A 23,306-nucleotide genomic window follows, 5' to 3' on the forward strand; every position below is an offset into this window, starting at 1 on the left:
TATATGAAATAAATTAATTAAAAAAAAAGTGCTCTGAGAAACACTTGCCACAAAGCATGGTGATGATATTTTCAGTATCCAGTTGACAGAATTAATTGAGTGTAAACTGTAGAGTGTGTTTTGGTTATAGTGTCAAAGCATTTCAGTTAGAAGAAATGATAGTAGACACACTTGAGCACCATTGATGTGGTCATTTGCAAAGTCAATGTTTTATGCCAACATTTCCATAAATTCGCCCACAAGTAAAGAAATACGTTTTCTTTCTTTCTGTTAAATTAGGTCCTTGTGTATCAAAAGAAAAGCACCAGAGAAATTGACGCTGTGTACTTCCAAAACCTGCCAAAAAAAACAAACAAAAACAAACAAACCCTTCGTAGGGTCAACTAGTAAAGCTCAATTTATATAGACATGAAAGACCTGTTGTGAAAGATGATTTCATCTGTTGTTTACCTTACTGAAAGGTAAGAGTGTCTTGATGAGGCCAGAGGCGCTCGAGGTCTTTTTTTGTCATAAATAAAGCACCTTAAAATTTACTTCATGTGTTTTCTACACAAACTTACTGTAAGGCCCTGTGACCTTGGTGAAGGCATATGGAGTTGTATTGACATAGGTGTTAGTTGTGCATGACAAGGACCCCTCCATTAGTGCCCGGATGAATCGCTTGTAAGGAGGCGGCACATTGGATTCTGACTCTGTATGCTCCCGCTTCACCCCCTTCTTGTTGCCTTTGCTAGGTGTTCCCTCACCACCATTCCTCTCTGCATCCTCCTCCTTCTCTCGAGCCTTTTCTGCCATCTTGGCTTCCCATAGAGCCAAACCATGCTTTGCCTCATTCAAATTTTTGTGCTGGTAAAAGACTAAGGAGATGCGTGTTGGGTGGTGGCGGTCTGGATTTTTAAGGGGGGTTGTGGCGTGGAGCTCCCGTTTAGCACACTCGATCAGGACTGAACCATGGCTAGGTGCCACTGCCACACCACCAATATCCGGGTCCAAGAAGTTGTGCTCATTGTCTGACCACATCTCAGGCTTTTGTGGTGTTGTGGGTGTCTGTGGAGTTCCAGGCTCTTGCTTAATAACAGGGCCCATGGAACTTCCATTTGGCAGTCCTAATACTGACTGTGTCTCAGGTTTTAAACAACCACCACCTAACTCAGAAGAAGGCATCTGTGGGCCAGGCAAGCCCATCTCTGTTTTAATTTGCATATTGTAAGGATCTTGACCTCGGGGTAAGATTTGAGGACTCCGAGAGAGGTATGGGTTTGGGTATCCTCCAAACTGATTACCTCTGCTTACAGAAGTTGTATAGTCAAGACCTCCATGGACCGAGGGTGCTCTAGACAGGGAATCCATAAACTGGGGTTCTGAGCCTCCATTGGGACCATACGGTGTGTAAGGTCTCATAGGGTGAGCTGGCCTCATGCCGCAAGTGTTGTAGCCATTGACCTGCATACCTGGCTCTCCATATCTTGGGGGATAATTGACTTCATAACGTTGATGTGCACTGTACTGCTGGTCTGCGTAAAGCACAGGTCGTTGTTGACGATACATGTCCAGGTGCTTTGGGTTTGAAGCATAGTATGGATGGTAATTTTCAAGGGGCATTCCTCCATTACATTGGTACCCAGAATATGGATGATTTGATCCATTGATGTAAGAGTTTGGTACATGGAGTGAGGAGGGATAAGGGCTTGTTGGTGTTGGTGGCTGAGGAGGATACAAGCTGCCTGGCCTGGAAGTGCTTGGAAAAGACAGAGGGTGGTTGGGGAATCTGGGATAGTTGGCTGCATTTGTTGAGCCAGGGTAAGGGGGTAAAACGATCTGGTGCTGTTGTTGTAGTTGCTGCAGTTGCTGTAGTTGCTGTAGTTGCTGAGGATGCGTCCCAAGGCGGTGTTGTGGCTGACCTGATTGTAGGGTTGCTCCCACAGTACCAGGAATAGGTCCTAGAAAACAAAAACCCCAAAACTTAAAGGCATAACAGGTAACTAAATAAATCATTTAGTCAGTTTTGTGTCAATCTATTGTATTAGTAACATGAGGCATTTTTAAGATGAAAGATGCAAATTATAAAACGTGTCACATTAAATGTTAACCTACCTGCCAGAGTAGTGCTTTGTGTGAAATTCTCATAAGTGCCAGTTTTTGACTTGGCCAGGAGGGCCTTCTCTGCCTTATCATTTGAGCTCTCCAGCATGGCATTCTTGTTGGCAGCTGCCTTTTTAGCTTCCAGCTTCTTTTGCCGGCAAGACTTGGCAGGCTCTGCTAGCATGCGTACCTGGCGGCGAAAGGCACTCAGGACTTGAATGGCGCCTGATTTGATTTTCTTTTGCTGACCCTCCTCACTGCCAAATTCATCGGTGTTGGAAGCTTTATAAAGAGGCAAAACGTGGAGCTGCTCATCGTCTGGTATCTTTCCAATCTCTCGGTTATCCTGCCTTGTCAATGTACACACCTGTAAAATGGGGTAAGTTTAATAGTTTTTATTGGGATTGTCACAGATATAAAATTATATAACTTCTTGTGCAATGTGAGTCTCATTATCTATTCCATTTTCAAATGAATACACAATACTCATAAAGATATACAATTCTTAGGTTCTACTTACGACAGTACTGCCTCCCTGCATGTTATGGAGGTCTCTGTGAGCATGGGCACAGAAGTCCATGCAAGCAGTGACCCCAGAGAAAGGACGGCCCTCCTTCTTCCCGAGACGACAATCCGGACCCCTTTGTTCATGTTCTACCTGTGTCCATGAAAGACGAGGTGCATTTGTCAGTAAAGAGTTTATAAGTTTTCTTCGTAGGTGTTAATCATTACAAAACTATTGTTGTAATGAAGTCCTGAAGCAAGTTGCATAACTTGTGTATATCAGTGTATTAGAAGCCTGCTGGGTTGGATATTTAATTTTTTAGAATCAATTATAGCACTACAAACACCATTCAAACATAGATCAGTGTGACCGATTGATAAACACCCACCTGGTTTCCATAAGCGTCAGGTGCCATAGTTTTGTACAAGGGACCCAATTCAGTTGCCAAATTTTGTAAGTTTTGCTCCAGTCTCTCTTCCTGAAAGATTAAAAAAAAAAATTTCACTAGAGAGTTACTGTGATTAATATGTTATTTCACGGAACTGTGGTCCACACTTCCATAACTAATACTTTAAATCTACATAAAATACCTCTTTTACATCATCTCCTAGTAGCTTAAATTTTCTTGGAATTTTGCTTCGGGCAAACTTGCAGCCATTATAGTACATGCTCCAAGAGCAGCCAAAGGAGAAAGATGCTCCACAGGCTTCAGGATCTAGCCCCTGGCATGCACAGGTCCTCCTGAGGGGAAGACAGAATTTTAAAATGAGTCATTTTTGCCCAGAATATTCAGTGGTAGCAAAAACTGATGACCATGAGATACATTATACAGATACTGTAAGGTTAAAAAAACAAACAAATCAAAGCAATATCTATATTGCAAAAGATAAAAACCATAGGAACAAGTACACCTGCAAACAAACACAAAATGGATTTGATTTAAAGTGTGCTGCTTAATGACACTATAAACAACTTCTGTGTTTAGTAAAAACAGAAATATTGATGTTTATACGATAAAAGTGCTGTCACTTACTCCTCATTGAGAGCACATCGTCTCTGGGTGTGGGCTCCGTGTTTTGTTAGAGTTTCACTTAGTTCGAGGTAGAGGCGGTCAGCCATGTTGTCCTGGATGCCCTCCCAGACTAGGATTACTACGATGATGCAGGATGTCTCACATGTATGTCCAGCACGTTCCCTCACCAACACCAGTATCTTTTCTTCCACACTGGATCGACGAATCACCTGAAATAAGCCAGATATTTGAATATGCATGCAGGTATTTTTTTTACTACTCAAATTAGTTATGTAAAAGTGGTCGTTACCCATTTAGCAATGGGGCACCCCTGTGTACTTTTTCCTTCCTTGCCGGTGTATGTTACTTTCTCAATTCTGATGGCGTTACCGGTGAGACCAGACCTTCAAAGCAGAATATTAAAGAATATTAAAACAAGTAACAGTGATTAAATAACATAGTTCATGTTGACACAAGTTGTATCAAAAGATCAGATTGGTGGATAACCTTTCCTCCATCTTTTCCCGAATACCAGCAACACTAGGTGCTGACCCCAGGTGAGTGTAGTATGGGCCTTCGTCCTTCTCACTGATTTGCTCTGGGTGTCATAGACAAAATGACATTAACATTTAGAAACCAACTGGTCAATCTTGTGGTAGAACAAACATTATGAAACTCACCAACACAGTGACAGGATGCAATGTCGTATTGTGTTTTGATGGGGGTATCCAACAGATTCCGAATAGGAGTATTCAACAACTTCATAGGAGAGTCCATAAAGCGTTGTAAGAGGTGTTCCTTTTTAGGAGTGGAATCAGGGGGGTGGTTTAGAGTAACAGTATTGGCGGTAGCTGCAGGTGATTCCGCTCGACTCAAATCAGTGTTTGTGGAGAGAACTGTAACAGACCCAGAAGATTCTACCTTGACTTTGTTAGCTGTGTTAATGACAAGGGATTTCTTCTCAAACACAGGTGAAAGCTGGTACTGCCTCAGGCTTTGTTCCATAGAGGCCAAGATGCTTCCTTGTCTCTTGCTTTGCGCACACAGGGATTCTTGATTTTCCTGCTTGACTTGAATTCCTCCAATCCCTGTCTCTCCCATCTGTGACTGCTGCTCCTGCTGCTGTGAGTCAGGGAACTGAAGTCTCTGTGTGTTTTCCATTTTCACAGCTTTGAAGCCAATTTGGGGTTCGTTAGTGCTCTGTGGAGGATGAGAAGGGCCTTGACGCTCCTGCCTCTGTAACAGGTGCATACGCAGGGCTGCATGCCTCTGGAGTTCTCCATTTGGACTTAAATGTCCCAGAGGTATTTGAGGTCCCCGTTGGAACTGAGTGCATGATGTCTTTAACTGCTGTTCAGCTTTAAGATACATCTGTGCTGATACCTGTTGGTTTAATGCACCTTGTGATAAGTGAGGTTGTGACTGTGTAGAGGTCTGGGGGAAGTCTTTGTTGAGCTGGTGGCAGTGATTGTTTGGCTGTTGCGGGTGAAATTGCTTGAGGTTACTGCTACCTGAGTCTGGTGGATACGGCCTTGGATCATGTTGCATTTCAGTTAAGTTATTGTTGAATGTTGTATTATCAGTGTGCTGATTATGGTGGTTTTTGCACTGGGCAGAAATGTTTTTAAATGCCTGGATGGGTTGAAGCTGCTGGTGACCTGGTGGAGGCTGACTATTAGGTCTATAATTGCTAGATTTGTGTTCTTGCCCTTCGAATTGTGGTGGATGGGACAGGGGGCGCTGAAGATGACAGTGCTGTTGTTGCTGTTGCTGTGTTGGTAAAAGCCGAGGTGACAGTATATCTTGCAGGTCAGGGTCTTCACATAGGTGCTCTGACTGCATTTGGGTGTGATAGTGGCTTTCTGCTTGCCGATTTGGGTGGAAGTTATGCTGGTCAGTTATTTTCTGGGGTAGAGGTTGCTGCATCGGAGATGCTTTAGAATTTGAATGCTGCCACTCAGTGGCAGTGGTGTGCTGGGCTGGGGCACAGTGTGTTTGGTTTGGGAGACGGTCTTGCTGTTGTTGCTGGAAGTTGTTAGTCCTCTGGCTGCTGTCTTCAAAAACTCCCTGTGTATGGAGTCTTTGCACTGGGTTCATTTCCAACATCTGGCTGTGAACCTTTTGGTTAGCTGCCTGCTGCTGTGACTGATGCTTTGCAGAGAAGCCCATCCACATATCCTGCTCTTGAGCCTGAGATGATGGGGTACTTGCTGATTGCTGCAGGCTGTGTGAAGAGTTAAGCTCTATCCAGCCTCTCTGCTGGGGAGTTGAACACAAGTTAGCACTCTGTTTAGAGGTGTTCTCCATTCTGTTTTCTAATCCAGCATGGAATGGCTGCTGGAGACTAGGCCCCATGGGTCCCATACTGTCACCTCCATGTGGCTTCCCAGCATTTTGTTTTAAATTCTGGGGTAGTATTCCATGCGGATGGTCCCCTTCTGTGCTAATATGCTGACTTTGACCTGTCCCAAGTCCCTCACTTTTCCCCATCTTCTGTATCCCAGAGTTGGGAAAAGGTCCATAACCTGCCTCTGCCGTCTCTCGAGAAGCACCACTTTCCACAAAAGAGTTCTGGGTAAACTCCTGATTAGCTTTTACATATATATCTTGACGATTTGCATTATCTCGATAACATTGTGGGCCATTTTGATGTTGTGAGCTATTGGAAGTATTTGTAGGTGATATCATTCCAGACAGCTGACCTAGAGACAGCTCCTGACCAGAGTAACTTGGTGGCCTCTGCTGATGCTGTAGATGCTGGTGTTCTGCTCCAAAACTGTTGGAGTAACCATTCCCTACATAGCTGACAGAGTTGTAATTTTTGCTTCCTTCAGCATTGTCAGATGCAGCAGACTGCCCTTGCTGTGTGTTGGGCATCTGAGTTGAATGATGCAATCCTGAGGTTAAAGACAGCTGTTGAGCACCTTCACTGGACATCTTATTTACCAGAGAACCATTAACAGCATCTAGTTGTGACCCCGATGTCTGTGGTGCAATTGACACTTGCTCAGGGTAATACTGAGATAGTGTTTTCTCTAAAAGATCACCCGGAGTGTGTTCTATGGTTGAAGGGGGTGATACAGCACCGTTTGGAATCGTTTGTTTATTCCTTGGTAGACAAAAAATATCACCATGTGGAAAATTACAGTTCCTCTTGTCTAGTGTAACCTCTCTGTGTGGGGCATTGCATTCAAATTCTGTTGCCTTTGTCAACTCAGGAAAGTTGTCCACCAAACCAGAGCTCACGTCATCGATTCCTTTAATCTCAGAATCCATTTTAAGTTTTTTGGGCTGGTGGACCAGGAAGGACTGTTCATTGAGTGCATGCTTCAACTCCCCATTCATTAATTCTCCATTCATTATGTAGGCTCCTTGATCAAATAGCCCTTGTCTGGAAGCAGGGCTGTGCCTCTTCATGGAATTGGCACCTGTGCTGGGCTTGAAATGGTTCCAGTTTGTATCCCCAGTGCTCTGCAGAGAATCTCCCTCTGAAGACTGGCCTCCATTCTGTAATTTGTGAGCGATGTTTCGGGATGTGCCAAATTGCGTTAATATCAGACTTTCTTCTGTCTCATGTCTGGTCTGTTCTGTTTCCATCTGGCCTAGTCAGAGTCCATCCACAAGGCTGCCCTCTGTCTGTCCTGCAAGGCAGAATATGGGAGGTTAATATTTGGTTACATCATTTGTTGAGCAGGTTTAAGTGTTCAGATATCAGGTGTCAACAAAAGTAAGTGCAGTTTTAATAGTTTCAAATGTTTCCCACATTGTCAACTTTTACTGTTCACATAGCATGACAGACCCCAGACACAGTTAGTTACGCTAAATATCTCTGAGCCAAAAGTAAGACAAAGTTTATCTTAAGTGAAGCAAATTCATTTGAGGAAGGTATTGAACATGTATCATTTGGATAAAGCTGTACATTTTGATGCTTATTTATGATCATCACTAGTGAATATATTTTAAGATGGTTACTGCATTACAATATGTATGCAAAACCTATGACGTGTAACATCAACATATCATGTATTATCGTCCAAGGATTGAAACCATTAATACAGTTGGAGAGTTTGTTAGAGACAAATATTTCATACGCCGACTTCGGTGAAGAAATGTGTCAACACTTGGCACTGAATGTGAATCAGCAGGTGAGACCAGTTAAAAAGTGGGTGAAGGAGAAAATGCAAATACAAACCAGAGATTATCACTGTATTGTATGACAGTGGACTGTGAGCCACCATTAGGAATTTATCAAACAAAGCTGAACAAAGCCTGTCCCGATTGTACGCCCTGTTTTGTGATCACATTTCAGGTGTCCATTATCTAAACTGCTTGGCAATGTGTGCATTTCCTTTCAAGACCCGTATCTCAAACTGGAAACTGTCACTTCCTGTTATTTATTATAGGTGAATAGTAACTCTAACAATACCACATAAGCTCAGGTTCTCACTGCCCACACGCACACATTTGAACTGTGTAGCTTGAAAATGATGGATATTAGCTATGACTATCCTGTATTTAAAATCTTAGTCCCTAAAATGTCCACCAGTTGGTCATCAGTTTGCATCATGTTCATATCCAAATTCATGACACTATATACACACAGTAGTGGCATTCGTTTTTTAATAGACACACAAGGAATGTGTTCAACGGAAATAGGGAAAAGGCACTTTTGCAATTTTGAAATGAACATTAACCTTTTGAGGGCAGGTGTGTTTAGAACACACATACATATTTATTAAGTAAAACATTTAAAGAAGAAATTCTGTGTGGAAAATAAGACTCTGGCCTTATGGTTTCATTTGGTTTTACTTATGCTCTCACCGTCTGCCGAAAGCAAATAGATGCCAGGGATTCCAGTAGAATATTGATTTTTGTCTTCTGCCCTCCATTGTTAATGCAAGTCACATTCAAAGCATCTGCAAAACAAGTGCAGGGTGCAGGCTCAAAGAGCTGCAGTCTAATCCATCATAATGATGAGCAACTCTTGCTGATGCTCAAGGAACGGGCATCTGATGATCACCAAGAGGAACCCAGATTAATTGCTAAGTGTCATGTGTTTATCATATATAAATTGTGAAATAAGAAGCGGTTTTAGCCTTCTTTTTTCACAATTTATCATATAATGATAATTTAGCTGGCCATTGTTAACTTTGCTGAAAAAATGTACGCTTTTATGTCAGACTCATATTACTCATGTGTCAACTTTCAAACCTTTGATCAGGGTGACTAATTTTTGTTGATGAAAGAAAACCTTAAATCATGTGACTGTGTTACTTGGTGGAATACAGTGGACATATGATGAGGCACTGGTTTCAAAAAAAGATGTTTTCACGCAACTATTAGTCAAAATGCAGGTACAGTTTTAGTTTTTAATGCTTTGACACAACATATATGTTCATCTGGGACATTTACATTCCAGTTAAGTAAACACACTGTGTGTATTTCCAATTTATTATGAGGGGAAATGGTTATGACTGCACATTTTCCTGATTTATGTTAATAGAAATGTAACTTAAACACTGTGTGTACATTGACGGTAAATAAAGTTTTTGGAGTGTGAGAGAAGCCTTGGATTACAAAAACTGGCTGCTTTGGTCAGTATAGTATTCAACCTTGGAGAACATAATTGGACCCATATTTGTATTCCAACAAAAGCCCTCCTGTTAATGTAAACTCACTGTAAGGCAGTGACTGATGATTGGGGATAAAAAGAAAGAAAGAAATGTAAATATTTTAGGTGCAATGGAATGTTTAATTTGGCATAATCATGCTCCATCACTGAGCCTGATCACCACATCTGGAGCCAGTTACAGCTGATTATGAAAATGCTGTTGCTTCAAAGGCCACGTTTCATTCAAAGCCCGATAATCTAATTTGAAACATGTTTCAGTTTCAATTAAAAAATGAAAGAGTAATCTGCCCCCAGGGGGCAATTAAAATGTATATATGTACTATATCAATTTCAGTCAATAAATGCACGAACTTGATTAATCGTCTATTAATCTCGTCAATTGCAAATTGCTTGCTCAAATGCTTTACAATTTGTAAAGCATATCTATAAGATAAGTTAGCTGTACTTTTAGTTTGTATACTGTAGGTAAAAATAAAATCATATAATTAAAGGTGCATTATGTAATAAATCTAAAGCAACTGTCCATAAAATCCTCCTAATATGTCACAGAGACTCAGGAATAATGTTCATATAACAAACTGAACTCAGCAACAACAACAGTACAGACAAAATATTTGCATTAAAAAAATATTTTGCAGACTGCAAATCATGTTTATGTTTTGAAAATCATGTCTTGGCATGTGGCGCCACCTGCTGCCATCTACCAATCATTGCAGTCAGTAGAGTCTCAGCTGCCGAGCAACCATGGGTTGCCAGATACGTCAGAAAACGAAACGGAACGAAAGACCTCTGTATTTTGAATTTGAATGTAGTAACCGTTTTTGGCCACATTCTTACATATGGCACCTTTAAATGTTATTATTATTTTAGTGATGAGTTAATTCTACTTCCAACCCAAAACTTGTTTTGATTGTCTTCGCTCAACTGAATAATTCAAGACGGTGCACTTTCAGAAACAGTACTTTTAATTTGGTTTGTGATTAACGAGGCCAAGAAAAGTTGCCCTTTTGGCCCAGTCGACGATCTGGACAAAGTTGAACTCGACAGAGAATTGACAAGCCGAGTTCTCCCCACACGAGCTGGTCAACATAATGATCTGTGTCAATCACCCCTTCAGGACATTAGCAGCCCTCTAGACCTCTGAAGTTAGAGTGCTAAATCTCCCACTAACGAGCCAAGCTGTTACAAGGGTGTCTCTATGCTCCCGCTGTTGTCACAACAGAGAAACCAGCTGCCCGTAAGCAGGTGGAAGAGGGAAAAGCAGCACAATAAAAAACAGAAACCGAACCAAGTCCTAAAACAATAACATTAATGTAATAATATCACAATATAATTTTATTCAAAAGCATCAAACAGCAGCGGTTTACTGTGCACTATATCCTCCAAAGATTTGTGACTTTCTTGTTTTTCCCACTTTTTTTTATTTATTATATTACCTGGTGGTAACAATACCAGAGCAAAAGTGAACTGTGCTAGCAATCATCAGTTCAAATAGCTCAGTGAACTATGCCCATGTGCAGTGTACGTGCTCAAAATAACCAAACAAAGTGGACTATTCGGTATATGGATCTTTGCCTCATTAACTGATGTGAAATCTCACTAAAATAGCTTAAGCAGCAGCTGCTAAGACTTCTATTGTATGTTTATCATCTTGCTTTGTATTAAAAATCCATTACCTAAGACAAATAAGGAAAGGTCATGTTTTTGTTGCTGTCACTCTGTCTCTGAAATGTTCTGGATGGGTGAGAATTGACTCAAGCTTTTTGCATAAGAACAGATTAGGGAGTGGGTAATCTCTTTTTTCTCAACTGTAAAGTTTTATTTGTTCTTTTTTCAACAAGCCACAATCGGTAAAACAACTTAAGTCCAATTCGGTTTAAGAAAAAGGAGTACACCGATGCTCCCGCCCTTTTTGCACAAACATCTGATCCCTAAAAATAAAAGAAGATGAGTGGGTCAAAAAACCACTTCCTTGCCACATGTGACTAGTCCTGTGTTTTGTCTGGGCTGTTAGCGCTGTCTGTAAATCAGTAACTCAGTTAAGAGGTGAACATTGGAACAACTGAGCTGCTGTGAGTGTGGCTCCATTCCTGAGGGACATTCCAGGGTTTACAAAGGATCGACTGGAGCCAAGCAGCTTGACATAGTTGGATACACCCACACTGACAACAAAAAAAAAAAAAAATCTTTGCAAACCCAGAACAAAGCCAGGGATCCCAGCTGAGTGCGTGCACGCCTGTACACGTACAAACACACCACTGACACCAATTATGCAATGTTGTAGGTCCAACTTTCAAGGTGTTTGCTTTCAGACATTTTCAGTTGTGGCTGCATTCTTCTAATTATTTATTAGGTTCATGGGGAGATCTATTTTTGGTCTGGAAGTAGAGCAGCAAACTAAACCCAGAGGCCTCTTTCTAGTAGATTATGTCCAACAGGAAACATTTACAGTTCATGAAATAGCTGAGCTTGTGTGAAATTGGATAATGGATATTTATGTCCGTTTCCTTCAGAAGCTTTGTCTTCATGCCACTAGAGTAGCATAGTTTCATCCACTGGACTTGCTCTGTGTTTTTGTTATTCCCACTAAGAGCTGGTGAAATATGAGAGCTGCCATAGTAGAGGGGTCTACTTGGCGTGACTTGGCAGCCGCATGTGACATTCACCACTAACGACAGCTGGTTGGAGACTCAGGTCTCTGCACTTTCAGTTTAAGGCCTGGGCAGCATTGCTAAAGGGCCCTTCTGCTGAAGAAAGAGAAGGGAGAGGTGGAGCATTGTAAATCAGAAAATACACTCGTGAAGGCACGCCGCCGGTTTGCAGAACAGTCACAGGAATAAGTCAGAATCTCAAGTGAACGTTTCCTTTTCTGTGCTCGAACAGGCCTATTTGCATTTTCCTGTTTAAAAGATAAGAACATGGCACATGCGTTCAGTCCAGACTAAACTTATCAAGTACCACAACACCTTGTAAAAAATAAAACACATATTCCTCATGAACCGCAGAATCTTTTTCGACTAATTCAATATGTAAGGCGGTGTGGTGTTTACATTATTCTTTTAAACCTCATGTTTCTCCCTGTGTTTGAATTAGTTCTCTCCATCTTCTTCTGCAGTCCAAATGTGTGCAGATTGGGCCTCAGCTATTGCTAAATTGCCTGTGGCATGAATGATTGTTTGTCTTTGTCTGCTGGCTTGTACCCTGCCTCTTGCCCACTGGTGCCTGGGATTGTCTCTAGATCTCCCCCACCCCCCATGACTCTGAAAGGATAAGCTACATATATAATAGATGTTAGTGTCATTCTGCAGGTCCTCGACTGTATTCATTGTCCCAATTTACAGTTTTGTGTCATTTAAAACAATCGAAATATGGTACTAATGAAAATAAAAGCAGCAGATGCATAATAAGCTTCATTCGGAGGTTAGTCTGCAAATGAAACCTCATCTTTGTGAACCACAGCCAGTTCAGTTGGGTCATGTGACTCGCATGCTACGGTGTTTTGAATCCCTTGTATAAATATGAAGCCGGACTCGCTGCTCCACAGACTCCATGACCTCTGACAACATGTTAACAACTCTGCATTCCAGCAGGCTATTTAAATAACGGGGACATCGACAAAACACTGCACAATCCTTTCAAGATCAGTTTGAAAACTGGATTGTTGCTGGAGTTGTGTTGTGATTTTAATGATACGAAAAGTACTCCGAACAAGAGGTCTCTACATTTGCCTGATTTAAGGCAGTGTTCAGATATTCCTTTAGACATCTGTGTAGTCTTTGGATTATGACAGCGCATAACACATGGCTGGCATATGAACTTTGGGGGGGGGTTGGCTTCATTGAAGAGTGTATTGTGAAAAAAAACAAAACAAGGGTGGGTGATATTCAGAGTCTGGGAGGTTTTAATACACTAAGTCATAAAGCACAATGTGAAATAAAGTGTCAGTAGCGCTTGTGTTGTTAGTGTTGGTTAAGTCTTTGTCAGGCACAGTAAGACAGATGTTCTTAGTCTCACAGTCAGGCACATAACACTTGTGACTGAGAGTATGCCACATGGCACATGGCTCATACAGTATGTCTGAACATATGACACCCTCCACCCTGCTCAAGAAACAGAAGCACCCAGTGTCTGCAACCGTTCATATGATCCTCCAAATTTGCATTGCAAGGCCGGTCATTGTAAAACTTTCTCCAGGTTGTGTTGTGATCTTGTTACGATTCTGTCGGTTGGAGAACGTTAGCGACGTATCGTCATCCGACAACACTCCAACAACAAAACGACAAAGGAAATTGACCACACTGTTCTGCACTTTGTCAAAAGAGCAAAACATTATCGCTTGAAAGGAATACTGCGATTTTGGGGGAAAATGTTACATGAGAACAATATATACTCACATCTGACCATGCAACATATATACTTTATTTATTAGTAAGGTTTAGAAAATAAGCTGTGTTTTTTATAAACTGTATTGTTCTCGTCTTTGTGCTAACCTAAGTCAGCTGACTGCAAGCTCTGGAGTTATGCGTAGAGGTGGTATCATCTCATCCAACTCATCGAGTAGACACATGGATGTTCTGGGACATTGTTGTATTCCAGTTTTTATTAATACAACGGGGGCCGTCAATCAATTAAAAAGGTATATATCTACATAGAGTAGAGTGTAATGGCACATTCAAACCAACCATTAAGCACTTGGACTATTCACATCGCTGGATCATTTGGGTTTACCAAAGAGTTCCAGACACATGTTGGATATTACCAGGGATACAGACGCTTGAGAATTTAAGTTAGAGGGATAACAACAATGGTTGCTGCACGACGAAACCTGACTTCCCCCTGTTAAAACTAGGGTGTAGGTTTTCTCTCAGTTGAGAGGCAGTGCATTTTCCCTCCCTACAACAGGTGATCAGGCTTAGTATCCGATCTACAGTACGTTGTTCCTCCACAGATTCAGCTTTCTGAGACACCGAGTCCTGAAACTACCCAGTTTTTTGGGTGTATTTTCCTAATCTATTATTTCAGTATGAATTATTATATATATACACACACACACATGTAAAGTGTATTCAGCATCTCGAGTTCCTCCTTTAAATCAGAAGACAGCCACAGATTGAACCACAGAAACACAGAGGGACTCGTTCGTCTGTTTGTAATTTCTTCCCTCGAGAGTCTCCTCCCCCTCCAAAGGGAAAATGTATCTGTTCAATCTGCATTGTTCTTTATGTTAAATGCAACACAGCTGTGGTGTTTTCTTGAGGAGCTTCACAGTCCATCCAGTCTAAAAAGCTTGTACAGTTTTTTTTGTGTCTACTTTGAACTACTCGACGTTACTCGAGTGAATTAATGCGTTTTCTGTTAACAGTTTGTGGATAAAAAAACACACAGGTCTTTAGTTGTGATAAAGTTATGCTTGACAGATATACTGAGAATAAGCTCTGAGAGGCCTTCTCCAGGCTTGATCACCAATGACCAGGCAAGTTTGTGATCTTGAATAGTGCCATAGTTAATGACGCTGCCTCAACTTAAAATAATAGACGGATAAATGATCATATTTTAGTGTACATAGTCATAATTAAGATCAGTGTCAGCATATATCCAATATTGTTTGATAATGATATACATGGCTCAGTGGGCTTTGTCTTTACTAAGCTCAGTGAGCAGGGCATAGAATATATTTATTCATAATGAGCCACAACATTCTCTTCTGAGGGGGGGGGGGGGGGGGGGGGGCAGGAGTCAATGATTTGTGACAACCTTTAATGGACCCAAGGACACGAGTGGTTTAGTTCAGTTATAATGCCAAGGCTGAACTGAACGACCCTATGAGAATAACATGACCAACCTTTGTCTTGATGTTTGAATAGATAAAGAAGTTCAAATATCTGATGCAGATATAGATACAGATATATCTGTGTTGAGTAGTATTGTGGTATGAGAATATTGTAATTCCAACACAACAGCGAGAGATGTTGCCTCCTGGTTGAAAACATTGGTATAAATAACTCAACAGCTTTTTTTTTTTTTGTGGTAGTAGGACAAACCCTGCCTCTGTACTTTTCTACATACATACAATGTGTGAATAGCTGTTGTTCCGGAAAAACTGCTCTCACAACAGTCACGCACAAAACATCTTGCTGGTATGCTGGTTTTGTACTTGGTCTACTTCACTTCAATATGATCGGCTGCAACTAATGCACTTCTTTACACATTTCAACAATAACAACAAAATATGACTAATACTGAAACTACCGACATAACTGCTGTGATGTCCTTGAATTCCATTGCTTTTTCTCCAGTAGAATGCTGTAGATTTTAACTTCACAGAATAAAATAACTTCCAACTTGGCTTGAGCAAACATTGGACAGCAACTGTCTTTCTTAAACAGAGGAGACCGGTGTGGGTTCTTCTTCCCAGTGTACAGTATATATTGATGTTCACCCAAAACATGACAAGAATTAAGTCCAGGTGTCAAAACATGCTTTGTTGAAAATGGGTCCAGACACAGATACATTTATGATTAATGCAAAGTAGAGCAAGCAGTTGATGGTCACGAGCTTGTCGTATCAATTCACAAACAGCAAAAAATGTGTGGTGTTGGCTCTGTGTTGGAGTATTTGTTTACATGGATGGCCAACAGAAACATACATTACCATTGTCACCACACCTAGAGAGATTTGTTGATCATGAAATCAATACAGTGATTTAAAGAAAGAGTTTTGGTATCTGCAATTATTTAAGCAAAAAATAGAACATCTTCTATTTTGTCTCTAAATGACTAAATGTTTGACTAAATGTCCTAAACCTGAGAAAGAAACCCTGTCTAACTTGAAAGCTCTCTGTGCAAAGTTTGCACTAAGATTGTAATCCCTTCCCTGTGCCTTCAAGCTGCATCGCAGGGAGACTCTAATGAAGAAATGTGTTTCTGAGCATACAAACCCAGTAACCTGTCCCCTGCCCCTCACAATTCTGCACATTTCCTTCCAATCTGCTTGTCTCTTTTGCCCTCCAAACCTTTGTCTGCGCAACAGTCAATATATCTGACTAACTTGATTAACTGTGTGCAGAGCAAAGTTAATTTCTTTCAGAGTACAAGGTAGCCATGGCGACCATCTTATGAGCGCTTCAAAGCCCATCTGGTCTAAACATTACCCCAGCATGTTGGGCTGAAGAGGACATTCAGAAACCTACGTTTGCAAAAACCTACATTGGGAAACCGACTTGTGCAAGATCAACACATTTAAAATGTGCAAAATGACATGATTCATCGCTAACTGAGTGTGTTTCTGAATTAAAGTTGCAGTACTTGAAACACAAGCGACCGATGTGTTTTGTCAGGTAAAATAACATATTTTCAGAGCTGCGTTTGGCTAAATGTTCTTTTGACGTCTGCAAAGCGATCGTAGTAACAGTCTTCCCCTCATTGGTTTCCAAGCAGCCTGACCGAAGCTGCTGTTGCTAGGCTCCCTCTTTCCCTCCACTGAGTGGAGAGCACGTGACTCTCATTGAATAGGAATCACAAATCCTCGTGAGTGAGGGATATTTTCTGTGATTCATGTGCTTTCAGTGTAAGGATTTATCAGCAGTTGCTTACATTTTGAACAGCTCTTGAACATGTTCCGTGTATAGTTTTGCAGTTCTGTTTTAAGGCCAAATGGATGATTAAAATATGATAGAGCGTCTGGAATAATAATGCCACCATATAGAATGGTATTTTACTGAATAGAAACCCATATTTGAATCTGTAATACTGCTATTTTAGTAGAGTGGCTGCCTGGTATTGGTGTGTCAAAGCATTCATGAATGCTGCATTATCAAAATCAGACTTTATACTTTCTCGATACAAATATGGACGCAAGTCCAACCTGATTGCCATTAAGGGGTCCGACTCCAGCTGTTCCACTCATACGTTCCACCTAGGAAACCTAATATTGAGCCTGAGCCAATTGAAGCCCTCCGAAATAGTTAGTGATGTCATTAAAAGCCTTTGGTAGGGGTTACGCTTCTAAATGACATTCAGGACCAGCTGTCTGTCTTTGTGCTCCGTGTGCAGACAACAGGGGGCCATGGGGCCTAACCTTTTCAATGACAGCTCCTAGCGGCAAAACCGTCCCATATCTGACAGCCATTTCGGGAAGAGGCCAAGCAGTCATCAGAAGTGGTCGTTTGGGTCACCGCAGACCCTTTTCAGATTGCTCTGTCATGTCAAAGCTTTGCATATCATGTGACAGGGCATTAGCTATAGAGATTGTTTTTAGACAAGATCAAAATGATTTTTTTTTAACGCAAGTTAAATTGTCCTGAAAGCAAACTTTGTAAAATGAACCTTTCAGGATTAAACCTCTTGAAAGGCTTCCTCATTGTGACAAATTTAAGTGGAACTGAATGGCCTTTGACATAAGAGTCTTACTAAGGGTTAGATTCAAGCATGAAGCAAGCAAACCTTTTTTTTTTCTCGGTAGTCCAAGAGCCTGTGTGCGAGTTTGCAATTTCATCACACATTGTTTGGCTTTGTTATGCAAAACCACCCTCTTGGGCTGGTTCAATACTGAATCTCAAACATTTGTATCTGCAAATGTTCGACTTGTTCAAATAATCTTTCTAAGAGTTCTTGCTTTGTTTCAGAAGATACTTGCAACATGAGCAAAGGTTCTCAAATCTCTCGCTATTTAGTAAATATGCTAATGCCAAGGCCTGGACTCTTGTGTGTGCTTGTAATACTCCAAATCTGAAACTGATAAAGGGAACTAATTAAATCATACACTGGTTATTCTCATGATCTGCCACTGTCGAGGCCTTGATCTGTGCAAGAGCTATTCATTGACATCACCATAGTAAAGGCTCCCTGTAAAAATTGCGGCAGACTCGAGCACAAACGCTGAGTCTGTGGCTTTTATTATATATATATTTTTTTTTATTATTATTCACTTCACTGGTAGCGGAACCGGTAAAAGGGGCATTCAAGAAGATTGTCCAAGCGTAGGAGGCGGCGGTCTGGCGAGAAGCGGGAAGAGATGCTATTCGCTACGAGGCGATTACATAACATCTCACTATGCCAGGATAGTGTTTGTAAACAGAGCGGCCATGTGCATGCGCTCACGTGGAGGAAGCTTTTGAGTCGCTGCCCTAGCTGTCTCACCCCTGAGGTAAACCCTGACATCGATACATGCTCACAGGGCCGGGAACACTCCCTCCAGCCCTGCGCCACTCAAACAGAGCCTTATCACGCTCACTCCATAATTACGCCACAGCCAGTTAACAACGGTCAGCCTCGTGGAAAACGCCACAAGTCATATTTGGGATCCATAGTACAGTTTATGTTGCAGTGAGTTGTATCGCAGTTTTACTGTAGCGCATTTCCAGCGGTGTACTATAAACCATCATGATCAGTAACTAAGATATGGTTTTCATGGGATGGAAGGTCACGATCTATGCGGAGTTTGGCACTTACTGATAAAAGTCATCTTTTTTTGTGGTATGGTTTCTGAGTTAGAAAAGCTCTCTAACTCTTTAGATCCCTCAATGGTTTGCAACAAGTCAATGGATACAGAAGGGCATTTCAAATGAAAATACTTTTTTTTTTTCTTACAGTAATTACAGCATAGATAACCATCTAAAACATGCAAATACCATGGTGCATTAAATGAAAAACCTGCATAACACAAATCTATCTGTCGCTGGTGCATTTCCTGCAAATGCATAAATAAAAAGGATTCTCAAATGGCTTCATCATTAGCACACAGATTGCACTGCAGACGCACAATTGTGGTTTGCAGCTTTCCCCCCCTTGCTCTCTATAGAAAAATAACCTCCAATTACATACGAGCAAGAGGGAAATCAATATTCTAGAAATCAATAAAACACTCTGTATCTCGCCATTTTGTCTCAGAAAAGCATTTGAGCTATGGCCAACAAGAAAGCAGGTAGTGCAATCTAAAATGTCTAACCTGCCACTGGGTCTCTTTCCCTGTGTCATTGGTGTAACAGCCCTTAGCTGGAAATATGATGCTTGGGCTGGACAGAGCAGGGTCAGAGGTGAGGGCTTGGGTAAGGGCTTTGGTATTGTAAGGAGACAGCATTGTTGTTGAACGCTATGGAAACTGGACATTCTTCCCAAAGGTGACATTGTCTTTTTCCCTGGGAGTGAGATAAAGGGGACTTACGGCCATGACGAAGGAGCAGTCCAACCACACAGCTTTATCTCTAGGTGTGAATAGATGAGAGAAGCTATGTGCATGAGATTGATCCATCGGGGCCCATCCCCCACTCAGCCCCCCCATAGATCCACTAATGCTCTGCTGCCTGTACAGCAGCAGCCATGCAGAGCCTCATCAACCACCTCCAGTAAGATTGTGTTGTTGGTTTCCAGTTAAAAAAAACAAAAAACATTTGTAAGGTTTAGCATTTGTTAACCCTGTTGAACACATGTTGTACGTTCAACCCATGACAACCATGTGCTTCCATGAGTGCACTGCGATAAGTGCAATCCATCCAAATCTGCAGTAGATATAGATTGTAATGTGATGTGCTGAAGGAGTAGAAATCGACAAGACGTGATAGAGCCTTGTTGTAAGCTGGCTGAGCTTATTGAGAAAAACTAATTGTACCCCTATGATTTGGTTTAAAAAAAGAAGAAGAAAACGGTATATAATAATGATGTCATTTAATCTGGGTGTTTGCATGGAACATGATCAACTGTGGCAATGGGATCATCACACATGCACACACACACATGGGAAAGCGGAATTAAGAAATCCAGGATGCCTGAGAAAGTGGGCCCTTAATCTGTGTCCCAGCTTAGTCCATTTCATGAAAGTCAAACCAGGATATGAAGGCACGGTTTGGTCAAACCAGATGTAACTTATTCTGGTAAAAGTGCGCATTCACGGCAGACCCTGAAGTCGATCACAGATTTACAGATGAAGAAACGGAGACCACGTGTGTCGCGAAACGGGGACAACAGCTTATCATGAAAACTTATGAAGAGATGAAACACTAATGATACAGCAACTTTGAATGCAAAAGTTGCCTGTTCTATACTAAGCTGTGGTTGGCGATAATGACTACTCTAAACTACTAAAAATGACCCCAAAAAAGTTTTCCTACTGCGACTGTAACGGATCGTGTCTTGTGAAAGTTAAATAAGACTGATATATACGCCCAGAAGATAGTAATTCAATGTAAATCACATTTATTTCTGATCAAAGTGACAGCTGATACAACTGATTGTGTGGTTTACCGCTCTGATTAAGTTGCAACAGATTTCAGACTAGGTTCAGACGGGATAACTGCCATATCCAGGGCTCCTTCCCTTATCCGTATTTTCGTGCGACGAGCTCCCGATCTCGTGCAGTCACAACATACTTTATGGACTCTGTGGAGGACACCATGAGCACCATGAGCACCCCGTGTTGACACAACAGAGTCAATGACCATGCTTGCCGTATCAAAACAGTACCATGCCATTGCGTCAGAGGGGGCACACCACCATTGTTTGTTCACTTCGCAAGGAGGGAAAAAAAAATTGGATTCGCAGTTACTGTTCGTGTCGGTGTTGTGTACCATTTGCAGCCACGTGGATGCAGCATCTAAACAAGCAGTTTTCTTATTTTAAAAGTGTACAGTCCAGATAATAATCTTTGCCGATCACCTGATAATCACCGGACGTTACATGGACTCCATTGCCCCGTCACATTCTTTAATGACCGGCCATTATTCTTTATCCTCCAGGCATTCCTCTACTCCACTTTTGACCTGAGGCCATGCTGTTACATTACAACTGCAGTCAGTAGAATACACAAAGCCAATACACAAACCCGAGGTAGATCTGTTGTTTTCCAATGGGGCCACTTAGAGCTTAATCTTTAAGTAGTAGTAACGACTAATAACAAATTAGTGAACTACATTTCTTGTGTTGTATATATTGTAATATTTATTCTCTTAAATGTGCATACATTTGGGATTATCTCACTTGCTGTTATTGTGAGCTAACTTCTTTAATATGAGTATCCATTACACACAGGCACACACGTCTTTGTATCATGAGCCTTTTTTTTTTCTTCTTCCAAAGTAGCACACCAGCCTACATAGCTGTAACCTTTAGCTGCTTATACAGCACTAAAAAACGGTACAATCCAGTCAAGTTATTGGGTTTGCTGCTGATCTCTGGCCACTAGCTCTTGTTTAGCCTCTACTATAAACACACAAAATCCAGCTCCAGTTTTCTTTTTCTCTCGGTTAATGGTGCACTAGGATTGAGTTTCAGTTGTTCAGCTTTCTGCCCTTCTGTGCATTCACCACACTCTGTCACCAACATTCTCTCCTACTTTGCTTCTTCTTCTTCTGGGGGGGGGGGGGGATTTGCCTTTATGTCTCTTCTTGTTGTTCAGTGGTGAAAGCAGCATTGAAAGCTGATTCTCAGAGATACACAAAGCCAGGAGCTATTCGACTGCAGCAGTCCACTATGCACTCACTGCTGGACATGGTCCTGGTTGGACTTTTTACTCTTTCTACATGCACGTTTCCAAGCACAAAACAAACAAATAAACATCTATGGCTATCGTAAAACAATGTGTGCGTTTAAACATATTTACTAAAGAATATCTCTCTGTTATAAACGTTGTGTAAATATGTAAAATATCCATCTAATCTTTTAAAACAAATGCACTCGTACAAAACTACACACACAGTGCAATACATGCTCAAACACACACCTTTAATAACATGTGCTTGGACGAGAAAATGCAAGGTTGTAACGTGAGGCAAAGAAAGAGGGCATTATTACACAGGCATGTACGTTCTGCTTAAACACAAACTCCTCAACAAGCCACCTATAAATAGACTATTTTCCACGATGCATTCAAAAGCAACAAGAATGTTGCGTGAGCACAAGACAAGTCTTGTCTTTCAGCTTCAGCTGGCAACAAAAAAAAAAAAAAAAAAAGCAAAGAAAACCGTCAGCCATGTTGGAGTAGCTTTATCTAATATCCCCTCCTTATTATGTTGCTCTAGCTTTCACGGTGGGGGGACATTTACTACAGCTCTACTGACACAAAAACCAACAGAAAAATACACACAAGGTTAGAGGGGATAAGGGTAAGGAGACTATGAAGTCTCCGAGCAAATTCTCACCTCCTTTTACGTCCCTCCACTTTGTAGAAATTCCAACAAACCGTCTGGATCTCCTCTTTAACAAATCCTAAAGGGCAGCCATCTTGCCTCCTTCTGTTCTTCTATGAAACAGACTATCCACCGCATCAATATTCATGGAAACCACTCTGACGTTGGCTCTCATCATCAGGAGAAGCCGGGGTGTCGCTGTTTGCCCGTGCTTTGAGAATCACACTCCCGTGCGTGACCCTAATGTAAGGAAGCAGAGGCACACGCGCGCCGTAAGACAAGATGCTGTTGCAGTGTCAGGGGGAAGAGCCGTGCTTTGCTGGCAAACTCTAATAATCACAAAATCACTTTCCTGCTGAGTTCTTCCCACACAAAGAGACAGGTTTTCTCTCCCCCCCCCCCTTCACCTCCCCTCCTCGCTCCCTCCTCTTTTTTTTTTCTTCCCTCAGCCGCACACAATAGTGAACACTATGATGGCTGCCCTGAAGCACTGGAGTGGATTTAGTGAACAGGACAGGACTCCACCCCCCCAGTGCACTTTATTTTGAATATTGCACTGGTCTCAACTGTGTGACTGAGAGAAGAAGGCACCTCCACCCCCCTTCCTTTTCTCAGACAGGAAGCCAAGTGACTCAGGGTTTTTTCCCTCCCTTTTCACCGAGTCTATTTTGGCTTCCTTATTTCATTTTCTTTCTTCCTCTGTCGTAAGGTTACAGAAGTTCCCCTCCCTTTGATGTCATTTTCTTTTTTTTCTGAGAACATTACAGCAACTATCAGATGTGGCCAGTTTGGAGCCCCGACCGCTTTGAGCAGTGTGCTCATTTATACGCGGCTGTGTCTTATTTTGGCACGCCTCGGCTGGCTGACTTTGCCGACCGACTTGCTGGCCGGCTCATTTTTAGAGCGGGGTGTAAGACAACTCTCGAGCCTGTCCACAGAAACAGACACAGCATACTCT

At 41.7% G+C, this 23,306-nt stretch overlaps 1 protein-coding gene across 1 annotated transcript; it reads right to left on the reverse strand.

Annotated features, from left to right (window-relative positions):
- Nucleotides 1–430: 430 nt before the first annotated feature.
- Nucleotides 431–22,470, reverse strand: tet2 (tet methylcytosine dioxygenase 2). The gene is made up of 10 exons (XM_083909744.1): nucleotides 22,361–22,470; nucleotides 4,280–7,240; nucleotides 4,107–4,197; nucleotides 3,910–4,003; nucleotides 3,621–3,829; nucleotides 3,178–3,328; nucleotides 2,976–3,065; nucleotides 2,603–2,740; nucleotides 2,095–2,449; nucleotides 431–1,940 (listed from the first exon to the last, which is right to left on the reverse strand). The coding sequence occupies exons 2-10, from the start codon at nucleotides 7,194–7,196 to the stop codon at nucleotides 547–549; spliced, it is 5,439 nt and encodes a 1,812-aa protein (XP_083765870.1). The 5' UTR covers nucleotides 7,197–7,240; nucleotides 22,361–22,470; the 3' UTR covers nucleotides 431–546.
- Nucleotides 22,471–23,306: the final 836 nt, after the last annotated feature.

This window comes from Microchirus variegatus (genome assembly GCF_963457635.1).
Source record: "Microchirus variegatus genome assembly, chromosome: 23".
NCBI lineage: Eukaryota > Metazoa > Chordata > Actinopteri > Pleuronectiformes > Soleidae > Microchirus > Microchirus variegatus.